Source organism: Hibiscus syriacus, unplaced genomic scaffold (assembly GCF_006381635.1).
Source record: "Hibiscus syriacus cultivar Baekdansim isolate YM2019G1 unplaced genomic scaffold, ASM638163v2 tig00110940_pilon, whole genome shotgun sequence".
Taxonomy (NCBI): domain Eukaryota; kingdom Viridiplantae; phylum Streptophyta; class Magnoliopsida; order Malvales; family Malvaceae; genus Hibiscus; species Hibiscus syriacus.
In genome coordinates this window covers 1,672,322-1,695,329 of record NW_024062923.1, presented here as the reverse complement: position 1 = coordinate 1,695,329, position 23,008 = coordinate 1,672,322, and the positions used below count along the sequence as shown (strand labels likewise).

At 33.5% G+C, this 23,008-nt stretch overlaps 2 protein-coding genes and 1 pseudogene across 2 annotated transcripts; 2 read left to right on the top strand and 1 right to left on the bottom strand.

The window, feature by feature from the left end:
* Positions 1 to 257: 257 nt before the first annotated feature.
* Positions 258 to 6,473, bottom strand: LOC120147666 (annotated as a pseudogene).
* Positions 6,474 to 13,761: 7,288 nt separating this feature from the next.
* LOC120147660 (tubulin alpha chain) lies at positions 13,762 to 15,606 on the top strand. Its single transcript, XM_039160969.1, has 4 exons — positions 13,762 to 13,955; positions 14,039 to 14,273; positions 14,360 to 14,730; positions 14,808 to 15,606. Exons 1-4 carry the CDS (start codon positions 13,863 to 13,865, stop codon positions 15,459 to 15,461), a joined length of 1,353 nt encoding a protein of 450 aa, XP_039016900.1. The 5' UTR covers positions 13,762 to 13,862; the 3' UTR covers positions 15,462 to 15,606.
* A 5,596-nt stretch (positions 15,607 to 21,202) lies between these two features.
* On the top strand, positions 21,203 to 22,292 carry LOC120147684. Its single transcript, XM_039160993.1, has 2 exons — positions 21,203 to 21,317; positions 21,646 to 22,292. Exons 1-2 carry the CDS (start codon positions 21,309 to 21,311, stop codon positions 22,111 to 22,113), a joined length of 477 nt encoding a protein of 158 aa, XP_039016924.1. The 5' UTR covers positions 21,203 to 21,308; the 3' UTR covers positions 22,114 to 22,292.
* The last annotated feature ends 716 nt before the right edge of the window (positions 22,293 to 23,008 follow it).

Genomic DNA, 23,008 nt, shown 5'->3' with positions numbered 1-23,008 from the left:
ACACCAAACACATGCAATGTAAAGCCAACCAAGAAAAAAGATGTTTAGGGCAGCAAAAGGTGGTGCCTAGGCTTTGCACTTTATAGTATTATAAAATTTCAATTACACAAAGTAAAGCCAATCAATCAGACATTGGGGCTTTATCCACTATGGATCTCTCTCTCTCAATAATTTAAACATTTTCTTATAACCCATTGGAAAATGCGGGGAGCCAATAGTTCTCAAGGATACAGACTCCACGTTCCCATATCTACAGCTACTATTATTATTATTATCACATGTTATTGTGTTGTAATTGCAACAGCCTGGAATAGGCTCCTTCCGGTCGGGCTATCAATTCGGAGTGGCTGCCTTGTTCCACAATTCGACCATCTTGCACCACTCCGATGTTGTCAACGTTTCTAATTGTCGAGAGACGGTGGGCCACGAGCACTGTGGTCCGGTTCCTCATTAGCCTTTCAAGTGCTTCTTGTAGCACGCACTCTGATTCCGCATCGAGTGCGCTGGTTGCCTCATCCAGTAGTAGAATCGTTGGATCCTTTAGCACAGCTCGTGCGATCGCGATTCTTTGTTTCTGACCCCCAGAGAGTTGTACCCCTCTCTCGCCGACCGGAGTTTTGTAACCATCGGGCAATGCACTAACAAAACTGTGCACATTGGCTGCCTTGGCTGCTTCGATTACTTCAGCTTCAGCTTCGGTTGCTTCTTTTCCATAGGCAATATTATCGAAAATGCTGGCGGCAAAGAGGACTGGCTCCTGTTGCACCAATCCGATTTTAAGCCTAAGAGACTTTAAGTTCAATCTCCGGATATCTTTTCCATCAACCATAACCTTTCCAGCGGTAGGATCATAGAAACGCTCAATCAATGCAATAACTGAACTCTTGCCAGAGCCACTAGCTCCAACAAGTGCTTGGCTTCGACCAGCACGGATTCGAAGATTAAGGTCTTTAAAGACAATGACATCGGGTCGAGAAGGATATGCAAAATCAACATGCCTAAGTTCAATTTCTCCACGAATTGATTCAACTGGCTCTGCCTCGGGATCATCCGGGTCAATCCTGGTTGAACGGTCTAAAATGGAGAACACCGAACCGACAGCTTCACCGCCCCTAATAATTTCAGGTGCAAGACTTACAGTTTCCGCCACGGAATTTGCTGTGACCACCAAGACCACAAAAACCTTAATCACCTTGGAGAAGGTTGAGACACCTTCATTAACAAGGTGGGCGCCATACCAAAGTATGAGAGCTTCTGAAGCATAAAGAGCAAGTTGAGATAAGCCGAAGAGGAGGCCAGAAATTTGGCTTCGACAAAGGCTTTGCATCTGCGGAACTCGGAGCTCATAGCAAAATAACGAAAGGATCTTGTTTTGTGCATTGAAGGCTGCAACAGTTCTGATATTGCTTACGCCTTCGCCAGCAATCATGCTAGTCTTTGCATGTGCCTTAGCTGTGTCACCGGCAAACCCTTTGAGAGAGAGTTGCTGCAGTGCAAAACAAAACCGAACTAACTGTCACGAAACTATAGATATCAAACCGACAAAAAGCTAAAGAGATTTCCAATAACAATTCGTTCTAAAATTAAATTCATCAATAACACGATTACTGTGTTTTCAATTTAGAACTTATTAAACAGAAACCATCTGATGGTTTTTATCCTACCCTACTTGGACATTCTAACACAAGTTTTTCATATGGCCCACAAAGTTTGATCTCTAATAAATAATATTGAATTCTAGAAGCTGTTCTGATATGATGAATTCAATCTGTTTCTCTTTTGACCAAATTCAAAACAGTTATCACAGCCATGGCCCGTGGTTTCAATGAGGTGGGACAGATAAACATTAAGCCAAATCAGGCTTAACTTCATTGCTAGGACCAGGCCAAAGAAGCACTGTCCACAAGGTCAAGATTGTATTAATAACAATGTACATATAAAACGCAAGTGCAGTCCTGTTACACTATTTATAAATCATGCGCCAACTTCGAGCACTGTCCATCACACCGAGGCTGGACCCTTACAATGCATACAATTATATATTGTGGTTTTCGGTTCTTTTTACTGTGACTTTGGACCAATCAGTTGACAAAATGGTAGAATTAAATCTTGATTATAAGTTACGGATGGGGGAATGTGTGAGCTTACCTGAGCAAAGTTTGCAAGGACTAGAAGAGGGAAGGTACCAAGGATGAGAAGAGAGACTCTCCATTCCACTATGAAGGCAACTATGAACGAGGTGAGAAGTGAAGTCATGTTTTGCAGTATTACCGAGATCCTCTCAGCTATGGCTGATTTACATCAGCTGCATCGGTTGCCAATTTGGCTGCAAGAAGGCTTGAATTGTGCTCTTCTTCATCGAACCATCCGACTTCATTCCTCAGAATTGCTGAAGAGAAGAAAACACAAAGAAATTAAAAACAAACATAAGGTTGAACTGCTAAGTCAACTAATCATTTCAAATTATGTACCTCCGAGCATCATCCTCCTCACTCTTGTGGTGAGATTTTCTCCCATAATACTGAAGAAATAATGTTGAATCAAATATGCAACAACAGCGTATAGGCCAGCTCCGATGTAAATGAAAACATATTCTTTTGTCCTTCTTTCCATAGAGGTCGGATTTGTATAGTAGAAGACCTCAATCATATTGCTCATTACAATGGCAAAAGTTGGTCCAATAAAACCTGAGAGCACAGAACCAACAGCTCCCATGATCGAATAGGGCCATTCAGGAGCATTTAGATTGAGAAGCCGAAAGAAATAGCCACGTGGAGCTGGATTTTTACGGTCTGTCTCAGCATTTGAGATCATCTCTATTCGACCATCAGCACCAGTACTGTAAGAGTAACTCAAGTTACGTAAACTGCCAGAACGGAGACTTAAGGACTTGGTTGACAGTGAATGACTTAAACGTGAGGAACGAGAATGGTGTGTTGACGGGTTAGCAAAATCTCTATTTCCAACCATTTCTTGGAATCTGATTAATGAAGCATATGCCCCTGCCTTAGCACTCAATTCCTCGTGAGTTCCGATCTCAACAACTTGTCCTTGCTGTATAACAGCTATTGAATCAACATTCCTTATGGTGGAGAGGCGATGTGCAACGACTACAGTTGTTCTCCCGACCATGATACGATCAAGAGCTTCCTGAACAATACTCTCGGAGCTCGCATCAAGTGCACTTGTTGCTTCATCAAGGAGCAAGATCTTCGGGTCCTTCAACATGGCTCGAGCAATCGCGATTCTCTGTTTTTGGCCACCCGACAGTTGGACCCCTCGCTCTCCCACCTGAGTTTGCATCAAGGTGTTAAAATTCAACATTTTGTGATACAAATTACTGTGAAGCTAAGAATCAAAGTTCAACTAGAATAACAAACTTGAGACCAACCTGAGTGTTATACCCATTAGGAAGTAGAGAAATAAAACTGTGAGCATTTGCAGCAGAAGCAGCAGCTTCAACTTCATCAATTGTTGCATCAGGCTTTCCGTAGAGTATGTTCTCGAGGATCGTAGTTGCAAAGAGTGCAGGTTCTTGATTCACCAATCCAATCTGATCGCGTAGCCATTTTAGTTGCAATGTCTTTATGTCCACATTATCCAATAAAACCTGTCCTGCTTAGTCAAAAGCAAATACTAGCTCTAATATCCGAAGGGGGAAAGAATTCATTCTTCAAACATGCACAAAAGAAAAAGGGAAAAAAAAGTTTTCTTCTTCTCAATTACCCTCGTTTGGATCATAGAACCTCTCTATCATAGAGACAACTGTACTCTTTCCCGAACCACTACCGCCAACAACTGCCACAGTCTTTCCTGCCGGAAAAAAGATTGAGAAATTGCGGAAGATGATAACATCAGGCCTAGAGGGGTAGCTGAAAGTCACATCCTGGAATTCTATATTGCCATTAACCTCGGGAATTATTTTGCCATCGCAGTGGTCTTGGATTATGGAGGGCTTTTGGTTGATAATCTCCATCAACTTGTAACCTGCTGCTTTTCCTTTACTAAAGGCCCCAAGATTGGAAAATGACTGACCCAAACTCCTGCAATAGTATTTTTTTTCATAAAATACAATCCACAGTTAATCTTACTTCACCTTCAATCACATAAGAAAAGATTTGTAAACACAAGATCTTACATGCCACCAACAATGGCCGAGAAAATTGCGGTAAACGCTTTGCCCCCATCGGTCTGTCCGTTCCGGATAAAAACACCAGCATACCAGAAAACAAGTGCCCAGGACATGCAAGCTATGCCATATGTACACCCTAGCCCCAAACCTTTGGCCATCCCAGCCTTGTATCCAAGTTTTAGTGTGTTTTGTATCGCATCGGAGTAGGAATTAATGGCCTTGCTCTCACCAACATATGAGTAAACCGTACGGACTTGTGCAATGGCCTGTCAAGACAATTATATACTTAGACAACAAGGACATAACCATAAATTCTCCCAAAGATAAAGGTCTTAACTCTTAAGTTGAATGAAGGCAACTCGCTTGAGAGTTCATCCATAACCCAACAAACAACACATGCTGGTTTGACATAATTAAAAGTTATTCCAAGCTTTCCGAGGCTAAAAAAGCTCACCTGGTCGGCGATTATCCCAGCATTCGCGTAGGATTCCCGGCTTTTCGAAGTGAGTCCGGTCAAAGTATAAGCATATAAACCACCAGCAAAGGCAATTCCAGGGATCACTGCCACACTTAGTAAGGCTAACCTCCATGCTGATACAAAACCAACCACCAAACCAGCCAGGAAAGTTGACAAATAATGGATAAAGTTTCCAACCTAAGATTTCACCAGAAATAAATAAAGAATAGGTAATGAATGGTTGATTCATTCTTAAACAAGAATTTTAATTAAACCAAACTGTTCCCTGTATCGTAAGGAAGCGGCCTTCCATTGTATCGTAGGTGCATGAGAGCACTGATAATGGCAACGTGCACAGTCAAAGGTTCAAAACCCCAAAATAGTTAAGTAGGGACTAGGGACCGCATTTATATACAACCAAACAAACCCAGATTAGCAATTTGAGAACGAAAGCCCATTGCCAGCATTAGATTACACCAAGAAAACAGGAAAAATAAAGCAAAACCACAAGTAAATTAACCAACCTTCTCACTGATGGCATCTTGGACTAGTAAAGTATCCGTTGAAACACTAAAAACAATATCCCCAGTTCTTGCATCAGTGTCAAAGAATCCAACATCTTGCTTCAGAACAGCTTCTAAATACTTCTTCCTCAACGTGCTTACTTGTCTTTCCCCAGTGTACATCCAACATGCAATCTCTGGAAAACCAATAAAAGAAGAAGATAAAAAAAGGGTAAAATTTGAACCTCTTTTAACAGCTACCCAAGCACACTAGCACAGTAAGAGTAAAATGTATTAACAAGGAAAATTATGGAAGATAATGTTGAATAAAATTTATATTAAAAAATTAGGAAGTTTAGAATTTCATTGAAAGGGTTTTGAGATTGACAAAGGAGGAAACAAAACGACAAAGAGACAGCCCTTAAGACCACGTGGAGAAGCACCCACTGGTCCGTTTCGGTTGAACTGGTTATACACTAAACACGAGTCACCTATGACTGAAAGTTTTAGACCGTGGTGCAACAAGGCCATCTGCAATGTTGCCTGAATGATTCCTTTCAAAGATTTTATACATCTAAAGAAAAAGCAAAGATCATAACTTTTAACCCTTTGAAATAAAAATATAGAACAAGTAAAAGAAACATACCTGCGTATGATGATAAGCAGACAATAAGACCAAGATACACAAAATAGAGTGCATACTGCATTAATACAACAGCAAAGTTAACAGATCACAGATCTGAAAATATTATAAAGAAATCGTTGGTAAAATGAAATAGGGAAAGGAAAGTTTTTGGTTTTAATATATTTTTAATGAAAAAAAGGGAACCTTGGCAACTTCATGAGTCATTTTGTGCAGATCAGATTGGTTTTTGCCAAAACCATTAACCATTTCACCGAATAATAAGAAGAAAACAGGCATTGATGAGCCATGGATAATAGCTCCCAAGCTACCAGAGATCATTAACAAATAATCGTATTTGTCAGCAAAGGTGAAAAGTTGGTAAAACGGCAAGCTTTGTTCTTTCTTCTTCTCTGCTTCAGGGGCTGCCTTTGTTTCCGTTGTTTCAGCCATGGTGGACTCAAACAAAAAAACTAACCCAAGTTTCTAAATCAAGAGAAACAGGGGTGGAAAGCAACGAAGAGCTTCAATGAGTTGAGTTTGACTCGGTGCGAATTGAGTTAAAGAGATAGAATAGCAATTGAAAGAAAGAGAAAGATGAGTTGGGTGGGGAAGAAGAAGAAGAAAGAGATCTAAATACCACTTTTTTAATAATCTCTCTCTCTTTTGAGGCCTCGAAAATCTGACAATGTTGTTTTTGAGTTTATCAGTTCGAGAACTCAGCTAAGGGGACGGGAAAAAGGAAAAAGCTAAGGGCAAAGCAGCACAGTGAGTGAGTTTTGAGCGAGTGTATATATAGGGAGAGGAATGCATGTATTAGACCCTTGGTCAAACCAATTGAGTTCTTCCTATTTTAAAAATTAATATTTTCATAAAAATTAATAACAGTTAGATTTTCTACTTTGATTTTTGTTCATTGAAATAAATATAGTGACATAAAAGAAATTCAAATATTATTGTAATAGTGCATTAATAAATTATTACATCGGTTCTAAAGTTCATTATATTATTGTGTTAAAATTACATTAGCACGCAATAAGTTTGTACTTTTTGATAAGTCTTGATTAATGTACGCCTTATCACCGTATTAACTTTTTAACAATATTTTAACTTTAACTATATCACTCTATATTTTTATGTTAATTGATTAAATACAAGTTTGCTAATGATAGTAAAACAGTTTAGGAATCGAATTTGAGATTTTGTTGTAGTTTTTGTTTATGATATTAACTATGACATTAAATATGTATAAAATAGTAGATTTTTATTGTTTTCTATAAATATTCTTTTGGAAGTATATATTTATATTTACAGATGAGTAAAAATTTAAAAAATATTAAATTTAACGTGTAATATTAAAAATTGTTTATTATTTTTTCATTTAGGTGTCTAAATTGTTTTCGATTAATTCAGGTGTCTTACGTTACAAATGTTATCATTTTAAGTGTCTGATCGTAACGATGTATAAAATTTCATTAATTGACACATATCACATTCTGGTTATTTTAAAATTTTTGTTTAAAACAAACTTAAAAGTATTATTATATCAAAAAAAATCTAAATTTTTCTTTAAAAAAACCCTCAAATCAACCCTAAAATCTCTAACTCTAACCTTATTATCTTCATTGTCGTCCACACCTACCGTCGTTCGATGCCGTCATTGTCATCTTACTTTTCAATCGTTAGGTCTTGTGGCGATTTTCCTTGCTATTCATCAAGTTTAAATTGCGAATGAGGTAATATTGTAGGTTGAAACCGAAAATATTAGATAACAAATCATATAAATTGCATAATTATTTTGGTTGCAACCTAAAAAGTTACCGTCAATACACTCATATAATATTATCGATTATAACTTAAATTATTACCAATTGTATAACTTTTTAGAATAAACATGATATTATTTTATATTAAAACTCGCCTTAATGTAACATTCTTGATTTTAACCAAAATTATTATCAATCGTATAACTTTTTAAAAAAATAAATTATATTTTAAGTTATAGTCCTAGTAAATTTAGAGGTTTTTGAGACGATAAAAGCATTGAAAATTGTTCCTAAACTAATGCAAAAGGCTTGCTTGTTTGTTGGGCTAGAGCAGAAACTGAACCTGGCTTTGCTTGCTGGTTCTGCTTGGTCCCGATGACTCAATTCAGGTCATGATTAAGTTGGTTTCAAACTTCGAATCAGTGCCGCGAAATTGTGAAATCATAAACAATATTTGAAGATTTAAGTAATACTACATCTTAGACAAAAACCGGGGTATTCTAAAATTAAAAAGAAAGAGCATAGAAGAACGACAAGCTGGTTTGAAAAGGGGTCAACATGGCCTAGATTGTACCATGAAACGTAGGCAATATCTCACGGAAGTTGCATTGCTTTTCAAACACCCATGTCTTCTAAAATTCCATGCTTTTCAACATCCAGACTGTAAGAAGCCGTAAGAAAAGAAAAGAAAAGAAAAGAAATACTCATCGTCTCAATCACAATCCCATGGCATTTTTTTTATAGGTAATGTCAGTTTCCCGCCCTACAAATTATGTTTGTTTTGGAAATAAATAAATAAAAACCCTCAGCATTTAATTGGTATTATAAAGTCGAACAGTTTAAATTATTATATCAAAATGTATAAAATGATGTTAATTATTTTAAAACCGAATGGTCCGAGTTAATGCCACCGTGAAAAGGTCTATTCCCTTGTAGTTTTGAAGTAAATTAAATTGCGTATAATTGTAGGGCTTGGTTTAGCCCCACATTACATAAGCTCAAAACCGTGGAGTTGTTGAATTCAAAAACGATACGATCATTAGTATCAAACAGAGTCAAGCATCTTAAGACTTTTAACTAACACTTAATTAATGTAAAAAGCAAACTATTTAATTTCTATAATATGATAATCGTGTTTTAGTTTTTGTCTTGTAATATAATAAAGCATAAACCATCCCATCAAATTACCATTTGATTTGTTGGTCATCTTTGAATTTTGAGTTCTTTATTAATTAATGTTGTAGCATTTAACATAGTCAAGTCTTAGTCTTAGTCTTAGGTTTATGATTAGTTGCAATGGAATTAATAAATCGCATGATAACTTTACTTTATCCATTAAATTATGAATACTTTGTTCTTTTTTGTTATTTTGAGCAATGATCGAAAATCTCTAGCTTCAATTGACGGATTTTCATTTTTCAATTTAATTCTTATATTGATTAAATCCATCGATCTAATTAAAAAAATATTTAAATATAAAATATATTTGTTTTAATAGTACAATGCTTATATAAAACAAGAGGATTCCTCGATTAGGTATAAAAGATTATTCTTTTAAATAATAAATAATAAATATGGTATAGATTCGTATTAAATCCGGGATTAGGCGACAAATGCAACTTAAGAATTGATCAACTTACTATGTATCATACTAATGGATGTGTCGTTTTTGTTAAGATATTGATATATATATTGATGCTTTTGATAAATCATTTTAAATTTAAGTATTTTCCAAATAATTTCACATACTCCTATAATATATTTTCAAATCTACAATGTATATCAAAACTTGATTAAATTATTATATTTTATTTTAAATTGTAATAAAAAATAAAAATGGGATAAATTACACTAATGATCACCAGATTTTTAGGATGTTTGTACTTTGATCATTGAAATTAAAAAGTTTTTTAAGGAATATCTTTATTATGATTATTTTCTCGTTAAATAATTAGCTACGTCCGAATCACTACACTGACATGTTATTTTCTTTAATAAACGAGTGTGATTCACTAAGGTAATGATATATACCATCGTCTTATAAGAAAATTTTAAATCTTTGAGAAAGAATCCAACGTTTGCTTATTGTACCAAGATATGAAGTTATTACGTTTTTTTTATAGAAGTAATATTTATATTAAATTGTAATTAAAATTATTAATATATTTTTATAGAATGAATATAATTGTTTTCATCCGTTGTTTAACATAAATATTTTGTCAACAATACAATGCCTTTCAGTTCCTCTCGCCATTAAATACGCCTTGCACTATATGCACAGTGATCTGTCTCTAAAAATGTGGAATTCCTTCTACTACGTATGTATATTCAAGTGATCTCTTTACGATAGTAAAATAAAAAAAATCGATGACTAAATTTAAATGTCCTAAATATTTAGTGATTATTAGTATAGTTTACCCTTAAAAATAAATAAGATAAAAATATTAAAATTCGTTTAAAATATTAAACCAACCGATTGACATGCACCTGTACATATTGACCACCCTGAGATTACGCAACAAGTCCCTTTCCATTATCTGATTGATTTCTATTTTTTTCAGTTAATATGCTTATATGTTTCAATGTGTGATGAAAGTTTAAGGGAAATGACAAATTGAAGAACTTTGATCGTACGACCCTCCTAATTCTTAGAGCTAGAAATTAAAAAAAAAGGTTAAATAATTAGACTCATTTAAGATACATGCTTTGATGAAGGGGAAAAAAGGGTTAGATCAAAGGTCATTAAGGGACCTAAGAGAAGGAAAATGGTCGGTCTAACCTAATGTTTCTATTCTTTTGTTAAAAATAAAACTATAAGAATTTATTAAGTAATTTCAGTGGTAAAAAAGAATATTGATTTTTATAGAAGTTTTAGGTTCGAACAACAACATTTGCAGAGTGTATACGCGTTATCAATGAATTAAGAAAGTTATGAATAAATATTATTTTATAATCATCTCATATTATTAAAAATATATATAATATACATTATGAGTTGAAGATTTTTTTTTTGAAAAAATAAGTCTGATATTGATCATAATCATTGCATGTATTAATTATTAATTATAATTTCTTTAAGAAACAAAATAATTTTATTTAACGCTGGGTTGATGCCGGTTAAAAGAGTTTATATGAAAAGTGATAAAATAAAAACAAAGGGCAAGTTGTTTTGGATGCTAAAGGATGATTATTGTTGTAAATGAAATGAAGTGGGCTTTGGTTGAGTTGTAGGGTCTTTTGGGAACATAAGATTCATTTTTGGTGCTTGTTTATGTTTTAATAACATTTTGTACTATACCTCCATGTGATATGCTTTCTTCCAAATAATTAAGGGTTAAGCCTTTTACCCTCAGATATTCTAAGTCTATAGTTTGAATGGGTATTTTCATTTCATACTCCTTCATTCCTAAAGGCAGCAGAAAGAAGGAATGGACCACAATACTCTACGAGTCATTATGTGAGTACTTAGACTGAATTTGTTTTAGCTGTAATTTTGTATTAACAATCATTGAACTATCCCAACTAATCCATCATCATTCACATATTTGTTTATACACTTAAGCTAAAACTGCCCTACACATCAAATGATTAACTTTTTTTTCCCTTTCAACATCCCTAGTGTATAAAGAAAAAAATGCAAAAGGGAAGGCCTTTGTGGGGTGCCCTTAATTTCTTCTTTAGAGAAATAAACCCCCCATGGCCATATCTTACTGGCAAGGGTCCTCAGCTATCATAAATCTTAATTATTATTACTTTTTTGTAACTCCAAATTACAACAAATCATCCAACCATATAATTACATGACTTTTCTCATCTGGAAATGATTTTTTTATTATTAAAAAAAGTTTTCATGAGTGCTTCATACTTCAAGGGTCACTCCAGTTTGTAAGGTCGGCCTCTTGGATTAAAAAACTTTATGATTTCATATTTAATTTATATCAAATTTAATTTTATATATTATTATAAAGTTACTTCTTTATATATCTATAATATTCATTTGATAGTTGAATTGTCATTTGGGTTGATTTGAAGTAAGAAAAGAAACTCATACCACAATTTGAAAAACGGTAAGTGTGAGGATAAGAAAATCTTTATACATATTAATTACTATAAATTAATGTAGCCCAAATTATATTGGCTTAACATATTTTAAAACACTCTTTTAAACTGAAATTAAAAACAAATTAACTAAATTATATTGAGTTTTTCGCTCTCCTATAAGCTGATTACATTTTAATGTTTAGAGGAAGGGATGAAAAGAAGAAAACATTTCTGTCATTGAGTGAGCATTTAACAGGCCCGAGTCCACTCTCTTATCATTATAGAGCCGAAAATCATACATGGAGACGCTAAAACCAGACCCATTTAATTGTAGACTTGAAGCCGATGTAGCATATTGATTGTGTGGGCTTTGAGGCAATGAAAAGTTTGAGTTGGGTTCAAAATTCAACCCATCGATTTTTTTAAATAGTTAGGATGATTACAATATATTATATGTTTCATAATAGAATATAAATAATAAAATTTATTGGATGATGTGAATAGTTAAAGAGAATATTGTTTTCCCGTAAAATTTCATGTCCTAACAACTGTATATGTATTCTGCAAGGCGCGTACACATTGTCAATGATTAAGAAAAATTATAATCAGATACTACCAAGTAATCACAATGACTATTAGAAAAAAAGATTACTAATAAAATGACTTATTTGAGAAATAAATGTGTAAGTATTTAATGTTTCATTCTGATATCATTTTAAGATCAAACTATTAGTGTTCGTTAAAATATTCTTCACTCGAACCCGTTGAGTGACCCTAATGCTGGAAAGAGAATGTTGTTCTTTCTAGAGTTTTTGAGTTTTGAACAGTTGCTTCTGCAAAGTGTGCATATATTGTCAATAAACTAAGAAATATTAAAAAAACATATACTAATTATCTCATACCATTCAAACAAAAAATTAAATCCTAAAATTCCATCTACCATTGTCGAACACCATCCCACCGTTGTAGCAATGAAGTCTCTTGTTTTTCGATTTACCACGATAAAAGAGAGACAATAAATAATGATGATATGCTCGATGACGATAAATGATAAAGAAAGGATTTTAGGAAATTTGAGATTTTTTTTAGAAAATTAAAGATTTTAGGTTGGTTTTTAATAGAAGATTAAAATTAATTAAGAATTAGAATACAAGCTATCCATTTTCATTCACATGGTTATAATTATTTTAAATATATTAATAAATCAACTTTAAAATAATATCAGTAATGAAATATTAAACAAACACTTGGGGGGGGGGGTCCAATACCTATATTTTAATTAAAACATATTGAAAAAAAAGTTAATCAATGTACCTGCAATAAACACTATGATATCCGCATGTAAACGAACCGAACGAACACGAATGGGTATGTTCATGTTCGTTCGTTTAACTTTAATCGAACAAATGAACGAACACGAACATAAACGAATAAAAAAATTCTTGTTCGTGTTCGTTATTTAAGGAATGTAGCTTTTTCGTGTTCGTTCATTTAAATAATAAACGAACACAAATTAATGAACATAAACGAATGGATATAAATGAACATAAACGAACACAAATAAACAAACGTAAACGAACACAATAAATGAACGTAAACGAAGATAAATGAAAATATAATTTTTTCTTTCCTAACAGTTTTAGGATTATATTATATTTAATTGTTTTAGGTTTTTTTATTTGTATTTAAAGTTAATTGAATTTTAAAAATATTTATGGGTATTAGATTAAAATTTATTGAGTTTTAATATTTTAAATGGGTCTAGAGAGATTAAGCTAAACATAAATAAACACACAAAAATGAACATAAATAAACACAAAAAAATATGAACATAAACGAACGAACATAAACGAACATATTACCGAACGTTCACGAACGTAAATGAACGAACAAGCCCTCTGTTCGTGTTCGTTCATTTAATTAAACGAACACAAAATCTTATTCATATTCGTTCATTTAATAAATAAACGAATATAAACAAACTTTACCAAACAAATCACGAACGGTTAGTTGAATGTTCGGTTGGTTTACATGCCTATTCCCCATAGTCATTATTCTAATATGCCAAAGAAGAAAGAAGTGAGTCATAACCGTTCGATATTTCAAAATTCAAATCCCTTCAACGGTATCTCTAGAATCCTCCAATTCAAACCCCTTTATTCAAAATTAATAGCCGTTTCTCAGCCACTTACCCCGAAAATCTCCCATTTTACCTCTCTATTTATAGCATTTCAAATCACCCTTTCATTTCGCACACAACTCTAATCACTTATTCTCAAGATCGTCTTCTTCCCTACTTTCCCTTTTGCTTTCGTCTTGTATTCTTTTTCACTAACCAAAAATGAGAGAGTGCATTTCAGTACACATTGGTCAAGCTGGTATCCAAGTTGGTAACGCCTGTTGGGAGCTCTACTGTCTTGAACATGGCATTCAGGTCATTGTTTTTTTTCCAACATAAAACCAATATTCTCATATCTTTCTTCATTAGGTACTTAAATGTTTTGCTTCTTTGTGTAGCCTAATGGTCAAATGCCCGGTGACAAAACAGTCGGAGGTGGAGATGATGCTTTCAACACATTCTTCAGTGAAACCGGCGCCGGCAAACATGTCCCTCGTGCTGTCTTTTTGGATCTGGAACCAACTGTTATCGATGAAGTTCGGACCGGGGATTATCGCCAATTGTTCCACCCCGAACAGCTTATCAGTGGCAAAGAAGATGCTGCCAATAATTTTGCCCGAGGCCATTATACAAGTAAGCAAAAATTCAGTTCCCAAGTTCAATATTTCCCCCCACTGAATCCACTGTCATTGGCACTAAGGTAACGTTCTTTGTTGCAGTTGGAAAGGAAATAGTGGATCTTTGCCTTGATAGGATCAGGAAGCTCGCAGATAACTGCACTGGGCTTCAAGGATTTTTGGTGTTCCATGCTGTTGGTGGTGGAACAGGATCAGGGCTTGGCTCTTTGCTTCTTGAGAGGCTTTCTGTGGACTATGGCAAGAAATCAAAACTTGGTTTCACTGTTTACCCTTCCCCTCAAGTCTCCACATCTGTTGTAGAGCCTTATAATAGTGTTTTATCCACTCATTCTCTCCTGGAGCACACTGATGTTGCTGTTCTCCTTGACAACGAAGCCATCTACGATATTTGCCGAAGATCTCTGGACATCGAGAGGCCTACTTACACTAATCTCAACAGGCTGGTATCTCAGGTAACAAAGTTTTTTGAGTTACTCAAACTATTAAGTGATAGATCGTTTCGATTGTTTTCATTGATTGTGTTTTGCAGGTCATTTCTTCCTTGACTGCATCTTTGAGATTCGATGGTGCTTTGAATGTTGATGTGACTGAGTTCCAGACCAATTTGGTCCCATACCCTAGAATCCATTTCATGTTGTCATCATATGCCCCGGTGATTTCAGCCGAAAAGGCCTACCATGAGCAACTATCGGTGGCCGAAATCACAAATAGTGCATTTGAACCGTCTTCGATGATGGCCAAATGCGATCCGCGCCACGGGAAATACATGGCCTGCTGCTTGATGTACAGAGGAGATGTGGTGCCTAAAGATGTGAATGCTGCAGTGGCAACAATCAAGACCAAAAGGACTATCCAGTTTGTCGATTGGTGTCCCACCGGGTTCAAGTGTGGCATCAACTACCAGCCCCCGACCGTGGTGCCCGGTGGGGACTTGGCCAAGGTTCAAAGGGCGGTTTGCATGATTTCCAACTCCACAAGTGTTGCCGAAGTGTTCTCCAGGATTGATCACAAGTTTGATCTGATGTACGCCAAGCGGGCATTTGTGCATTGGTATGTTGGTGAGGGAATGGAGGAAGGTGAGTTTTCGGAAGCTCGAGAAGACTTAGCCGCTCTTGAGAAAGATTATGAAGAAGTTGGGTTGGAATCTGGTGAAGGGGATGAAGATGAAGGGGATGAGTATTAGGCTAGATTATGTAGGGGTCTGCCAATGGACTTATTGGTCAGTCAATTTGCTTCTGTTTTTTTTCCATGTCTATTGTAGTGTCCAAATTCTCAACAAGTTTTAATGTATCTTTTCCTTTTTACCTTAAACTTGCAGTAATTTTTCTAAATACCGTATACATACCTGAAAACCAAATTGAGGTAACAAGAAACATGCTTTGTCAAAACAATGGCTACACAAAAGTGAAACCAAAACTAAACATTAGGTGCTATTTTGAAAACATACATAACTTTTAATTTTGATTTATTTTAGTCACCAACTATAAAAAAATTAACAGAATTATTGATGTGATATTTTTTTAATGATTACATATCAATATCATCGTTAATTTTTTAATTGTGGGTGACTAAAATGAAACCAAAAATAAACATTAGGTATAATTTTGAAACAAAAAATAGTTGGTGATCAAAACGAAACAAAGTGATATTTAGGATACTAATAACATAAATGTTGATCTATGTCCATAATCAAATGACCACTAAAATATATAAATAAAAGTGAGATTTATGATTGTTGAAAGAGTGAGAAAAGTGTGAGTTAGAGAAATAGAGTTTGGAGGTAGAGAAAGAAAAAAATATTGTGTTAAGTGTATAATATTTTAATTGTATTGTATTAGATAGTAAAAACTTAATTTAGTATAAATTAAATATCGAAAACAGTTTTAAAAAATCAAATATTTTGACTAAGTCGATAGGAACGAATCTATAAATCCGTCAAATTAGATAAGATTATAATGATTAAATTTTTTATATTTAATATTATTATATTCTTAAAATTTTAAACTTAATTAAATTAAGATTGCCACTTTATTAAAATTTTAGTAAGATAAAGAAACACGTCCATCAAAATGGATCATGACCTGATGAGACTAAGGTGAATGGTGTAGCTGACGCTCTAACTCGTTTTGGAAGCACGATAAAAAATATTACAAATAAGAATCTTTTAGGGAAAAAGGGATCAGGATTTGGAGTCCAAATTTAGGTAAGTATGAAATTATGATTTTTTTTAACTTTTCTTATTATACATATTTTTAGATCCATAAAATTTGAATTAAGATCTTACATTGAATACATTAAAGTCCTTATCATTTGACCATCGTGTGATGTTAAAAAGATGTAAACTATAAAAAAAAATCAAGATAAGATAAAAGATTTAGAAACTTTCAAATCTTAAGTTTCCATCTATTTTATGTAAATTATGTATAAATACTCTGTAAATATATCAATTTTGAATTATCGTGGTCCGGTAGAAATCAAAATAAATTGTTAATAATAGTTTAAAAACTATAATTTTATTGCTCAAAGAGTTAATTGTATCATATGTCCCCTAATTACGATTCTCATTTTGAATTAGTCTTTAAATTTTTAAATATTCTAAATCCATCCCTAAACTAAGACTATCATTGTAAATTAGTTCTTTAATTTATGAACATTTCACTTCCATCCCCAAACTATAATTTCCATTCTAAATAAGTCCCCAAACTTTTTGTTTTTGAACATTCCAATTTTATCTCAAACTATATACATATACTAATCACATCCTAAACTTTTGACAATTCCAATTTCATCCCTAAACTATGATCTTCTTTTTAAATATGTAATTACATATTTGGATGATTTTGAGGATTCAGAAATTAAATTTAAAATTTATTTTGGTTTGATATTTTATCATTTCCATTCAATCAACATAAATTAGTCCAATTACCTTTTTAGAAGACGAACAAAAGGAGTAATTAAGGATGTTCCCTCAAATGACTTTGTATGGACGGGAAAATCATGTTTTGGCATTGCGAAATGCGAATGGGACGTACGTCGTACCGCAGACAATCATATGATTGTAACTGTACGTGAATAATGAAATGGGTCCGACCCCGACAACTATATACGGATCCCACCCCAATTCTCCCCTTATTCTTGCATCCAACAAAAAGGGTTAGGGTTTTATCCTATTAATTTGTACGGGTTTAAAATAATTTTGAGAATAAATATAGAGCATCAATATAAAATTTTTATACTTTATGAATAAGAATGGCCTGAATTCGTCCCTAAATTTATAAAATCATTTTTAATAATTATGCTTAAAGAAATTTATTACTTAATATTATTTAATGAGAAAATAACCTCATTGACAAAAAATGCCTTATAATATACGATTTTAATCAACTTTTTTTGGATTTGCCAAAATGACCAAGTTCAAGTTCGCATTGCGATAGTCCAAGGTCGCATTGCGATAATCGACTATCGCATTGCGATTTACATATTCGCATTGCGATAGTCCAAGTTCACATTGCGATAGTCGAAGTTCGCGTTGCGATTTATTCCAAATTCGTTGCGATAGTTCAAAATCGCAACGACTGGTGATATTGCATTTATTTCTTAAGAATTTTCTCTAAAAAGATAGTATTCGCGCGGACGTGTCGAAGACACGTATTACCACGACCACGACCACGACCACGACCCGAGGCGAGGCGAGGCGAACTTGAACTGAATCAGCCTTAAATACCATTCCCAATAGTGTTTCCAATAGTGTTTCCAATACTATGTGGGATTGAGCATTACCAACACTTGTTCCCAATACAATGTGATTATTCAGGAAACAATTAACAATCATGTACCTTAAAACAACTGAATCAGCAACCAATTGCATTAGTATTATACGATTAAATATGTCATAATTAAAAGTCAATCTACAATCAATCGCGATTATTGCAATTTTAAGTAAAACATTCAAAAAGAATATCACTATTTAAGGCTCAATCCCACATAGTATTGGGAACAAGTGTTGGTAATGCTCAATCCCACATAGTATTGGAAATACTATTGGGAATGGTATTTAAGGCTTGGCTTTCCCACTTCCTTGTTGAGTGATAGAGAACAAGGGGCAATCTCGCGCGCCGCCGCCGTCGCCGTCTCGTCTCGTCTCGTGTCGTGGTCGTGGTCGTGGCGAACTTGACAATCGCAACGAACTTGGAATAAATCGCAACGCGAACTTGGACTATCGCAACGAATTTGGAATAAATCGCAACACGAACTTGGACTATCGCAACGAACTTGAAATAAATCGCAACGCGAACTTGGACTATCGCAACGAATTTGGAATAAATCGCAACGCGAACTTCGACTATCGCAACGAACTTGGAATAAATCGCAACGCGAACTTGGACTATCGCAACGAATTTGAAATAAATCGCAACGCGAACTTCGACTATCGCAATGCGAATATGTAAATCGCAATGCGATAGTCGAAGTTCGCGTTGCGAATCTGGAAACTGATTTGCGATACCGGAGATCGCGTTACGAATTATCGATCGCATTACGATTTAGTTGGTCATTTTGGCAAATCCAAAAAAGTTGGTTAAAATCGTATATTATAAGGCATTTTTTGTCACTGAGATTATTTTCTCTTATTTAATTATAAATTTAATAATAATATATCATTTTCTGCTACATTTTAATTATATTTAATTGATTACAATAAGAGAACATATGTTCATTCTTCATATAAAAATTTTAATTTCTCTTGTCTTAAGTTCTTCTTTTAATTGTTTTTTATTTTCAAATTCGATCTGGTTTTATGATTGGCATTACTAATTCAAGCCTCTTAATTTTGAATTAGTATTCGTTTCTCCAAAAAAATACTTCATTGTTTGAATCCAAACTGAAATCGTTCATCTCCTTTATTTATGATCTTCTTCATTCGTCGTCATTGAAGTCGAAATATAACTAAATCGTCCCCCGGACCAATAAGAGTCCATTCGCCATTATAATTATATAAAAAATCCTCAATCATCGAAAACCATAATACCAAAAAGATGTGTCTTGTTTTATTTTATTTTTCTCTCATTTGTTTCTGGTTTTTTTTTTCTTTTTACATTTTTTTTTAATCTTACTTTTAGTTTAGATAATTTACGGTTGAGATGGATATTCACCCTCATGTTACAAGTCGAGTTCGTGACATATATGAATCCTTTAAAACTGAACCAAATTAATTAATAGAGTATAGATATATAATTCTCGAATCGATGTCAAAACAATAAAAAATTGACCGAATCGAACTCATATTCATCCTTAAACATGTCATATAAAATTAAATGTCCACATAACTAACTTTCTTTTTCAGAAAATTTCAAAGGCTAAAAATGCTAAATAATATTTTAAACTAAATCAAATTGAAAGACTTCTGTTCAAAATCCTTAGATAGGTCTACCTAAAAACATAATCAAATGTATATATTTTAAATTAAAATTAATATATTTATATAATTAGAATTATAATCAATCAATATAATGCATAAATATATTTATCATTATTTAATAAATTAAATACTCAATTAATTGTGTTTAAATAATATGCCAATTATTTCTACCTTTGTATGTACAATTTGCTTTGCTTCGCTTCAATTCAATTCAACCAAATAGGGATAAAGAAAGAAAAACGAAAAGGGCGTATTCGTCATTTTAGATTACTAACACGCGTGGCAGTACTTCTTTGCTCTGTCTTGTACTTCTTTTGCACAAGACAGAGACTGTTTCACTCATTGATTTATACAGTCTTTCTTCCCTTAATACCCTCCCTTTTTATGCTCCCCACGCAATCCGGGTATTTGATCCCTAGGATTTTAAATTTTAGAATTTATCTTGTTGTGATAATTAAAATTTTATTATTAAATACTTAATAATCAAATTACCTAATATTTTGATGTGAAAACTATAAAAATATTTTTAATTCATTTTATCTGAACATGTCATATCTTTCTCTCTCTTTTCATCTCATCATCTTAATAATATAATTTTAGGATTTTTCACTTTATTTTATTTGTTATAAAATATATATTTCTCTAACATCCTAGACACCAAAAAATTTACATCACCATTCTTTACCAATTATTAATTTTGGTTTTCTTAAAATATTTTTAAAACTCACAAAATTAATCACAACATTATAATAAAAAATAAAACTAATTGTTTCATAAATAAATTTTCCAAATCAAATACTAATAAGGATAGTAACCCAAGAATGACATGATTCTGATAAAATAAAGTTGATCGATTCATAAATGAACCGTCTTGTTAACCTCCAGTCGAATACAACCACAAAAAATAAATGATTAAATTCAAGTTGAAGAGACTAACACTCCCAATACTAAATTATAAACCAGTGGTTTTTGCAAATCATTCGCATCTACTTAGAAATCTTATTCGATTAATAATATACTTTATCCAATTAAATAATAATATACTTTATCCAATTAAATAATAAGATTAATAATAATATACTAAATTTGATATACAACCTAAAATTTAGTGATTAATAATATACCTTATCCAATTAAATAATAAGATTTTATTTTATATATCATGAATTAAAATAATATAAAACGAATTATAATTTAGAATATTAAAAAATATTTTATTTAATCAGTTTAATAATAGTACATAATAATTTTATAGAACAATATCAACCGCTCAGAAAATTCATTTCACAAACTTTTACCACAATTTCTTTTTACCAAACACATGTAAACAAATGTGGACTTCAAAAAGCATATTTAAATACAGTTAATTCACCCAATCCCAAATCCGCCCCTATAAGTATGAGCCTCCGTCTCTTTCATTCAAACGGTTTCTGCTCCCCGTCCTACCAAACAAGAGAACTACAATTCTTATTTTGTTCTCCACTGGGAATCTTTTTTTCCTTGGCTTTTTATTATATAAGTTGTAATATTGAAGCTTTGTTTGGTGTCGATAATGGAGGCATTGTCGTTGAATCTGATTTTGGAGCCCAAAATTTAGGCCTTCTTTCTTTGCGGATGGATCCGGTGCGATAATATTCTCTTAAGCTTCAATTATTTATTTTCATTAGCGTTTTTCTCTACTATTATGAAAGTTGTTGAAACGAAACTCAATTGGGAAAGTTTTGGAAAAAGATTAGAGTTTTTTTTTTGGAATATTTACTATTATTTCAGTTTGCAACTTCATTTTGAAGTTTTACAAGGAAAAAAAAACAAAGGATGAAGCTCATTCAGTTGGAAAACCATCCGTCTTTCTATTTTCTCTCATTGCCGAGCTTCCAAACAAGTTTGGAAATTTCATTTCTTATTTTCTTTTGTTTTAAAATTTTGCTTTTATCTTTCCTACGATTCGCAGGAAAAAGAAAATCGAAGACTTGGTGATTTATCAAATGAAGACAATTTCCAAAACTTAACGCCAATAAAAGCAGCGCTACTCAACAACTTAGAAACCGCCCTCGTCAACTCGGTCACACAAGACGACAGGAATCTCTTCTTGACTCACTCGCGTCAACTCGTCTACGACTTGGATGACGATCCTTCGAACCGAAGAGGCTTGGCATTGAAGCTTCTCCTTCTCTGCTGTTACTTCGACGCTATCGAATGCACCACGTCGCTGCTCAACGGAGAAGTCGGAACCGACTTTATCCCTCTGGTAAATGGGGTTGACACGGAGACGAAAACGACGGCTTTGCAGGCTGCGGCGGAGGCTCACTCGGCGCGTTGTTTGAAGTTGCTGCTAAAGAAACGCGCCCGTACAGAGACGAGGAGTAAAGATGGACGAAGTCTGCTTGCTCTGGAAATGGCATTGTCTAGTAGCAGGTAAAAAAATTGAAAATAAAGGAAAATAAAATGTTTTTTCCTGTTTCTAAAGAGGCAAAATCTGTGTGGTATTTTGAGGAAGACTGCTAAGTAATGGCCCTTTTTGGAAATGTTGCTTTTTCTATTCTGGGTTCATCGTATTTTCTTATCTATTATTATTTTCTTTTTGGTAATTAACAAAAATAATGCAAGTTCTTGCCATTTATTGTTGCGGAAGACGGTTATTGGATAGAGTAAAATCGTAATTGATAATTTGAGAAAATAAAATGAAGATAAAGAAGACACAAAATTTACGTGGAAAACCCCTAAATAATATAGGATAAAAATCACGAGCAACGGTAGAAGAATTTCACTATGAGAAAATAGAAATTACAACCTCTCTCGATCTACCAAGGAGAAAACAATGATAATTCTTTCTTGATAAAAAGTAGAAAACAACTCTAAAGAAACTCTCTAAATTCTCTCTAGTATTGAAAGAAAGCTAGAATGCTTTGGGATGGTTTTGAAGCTAAATGTGGTAGGGTATTTATAGTTGAAGCCTTAAGGACTAATATTGTAAATACCTTAAATTGCAATGACTAAATTTGTCATTTACCAATTACATAAATTCAAAATTTGGTGGCCAAATTTTGACCATATTTGTCGTCCAATTATGCTGCCATTTTCAATGCACCGAAAGTGCAAAGACTTTCAACAATCTCTCACTTGAAGATTTGATTTGGAACAATCATATCTTCACACCATTCTTTCTACCTTGTACCTTCATGTTGCTTATATTTCTGTCAAGCCACAAGAGGATCGACACCAGGTAAATTTATCAGCATTGATTGCCTTCGTCATGAAATCTGCTATGTTGTCTTTGGTATGGATCTTCTGCATATCTACCGTCCTTTCTTCCA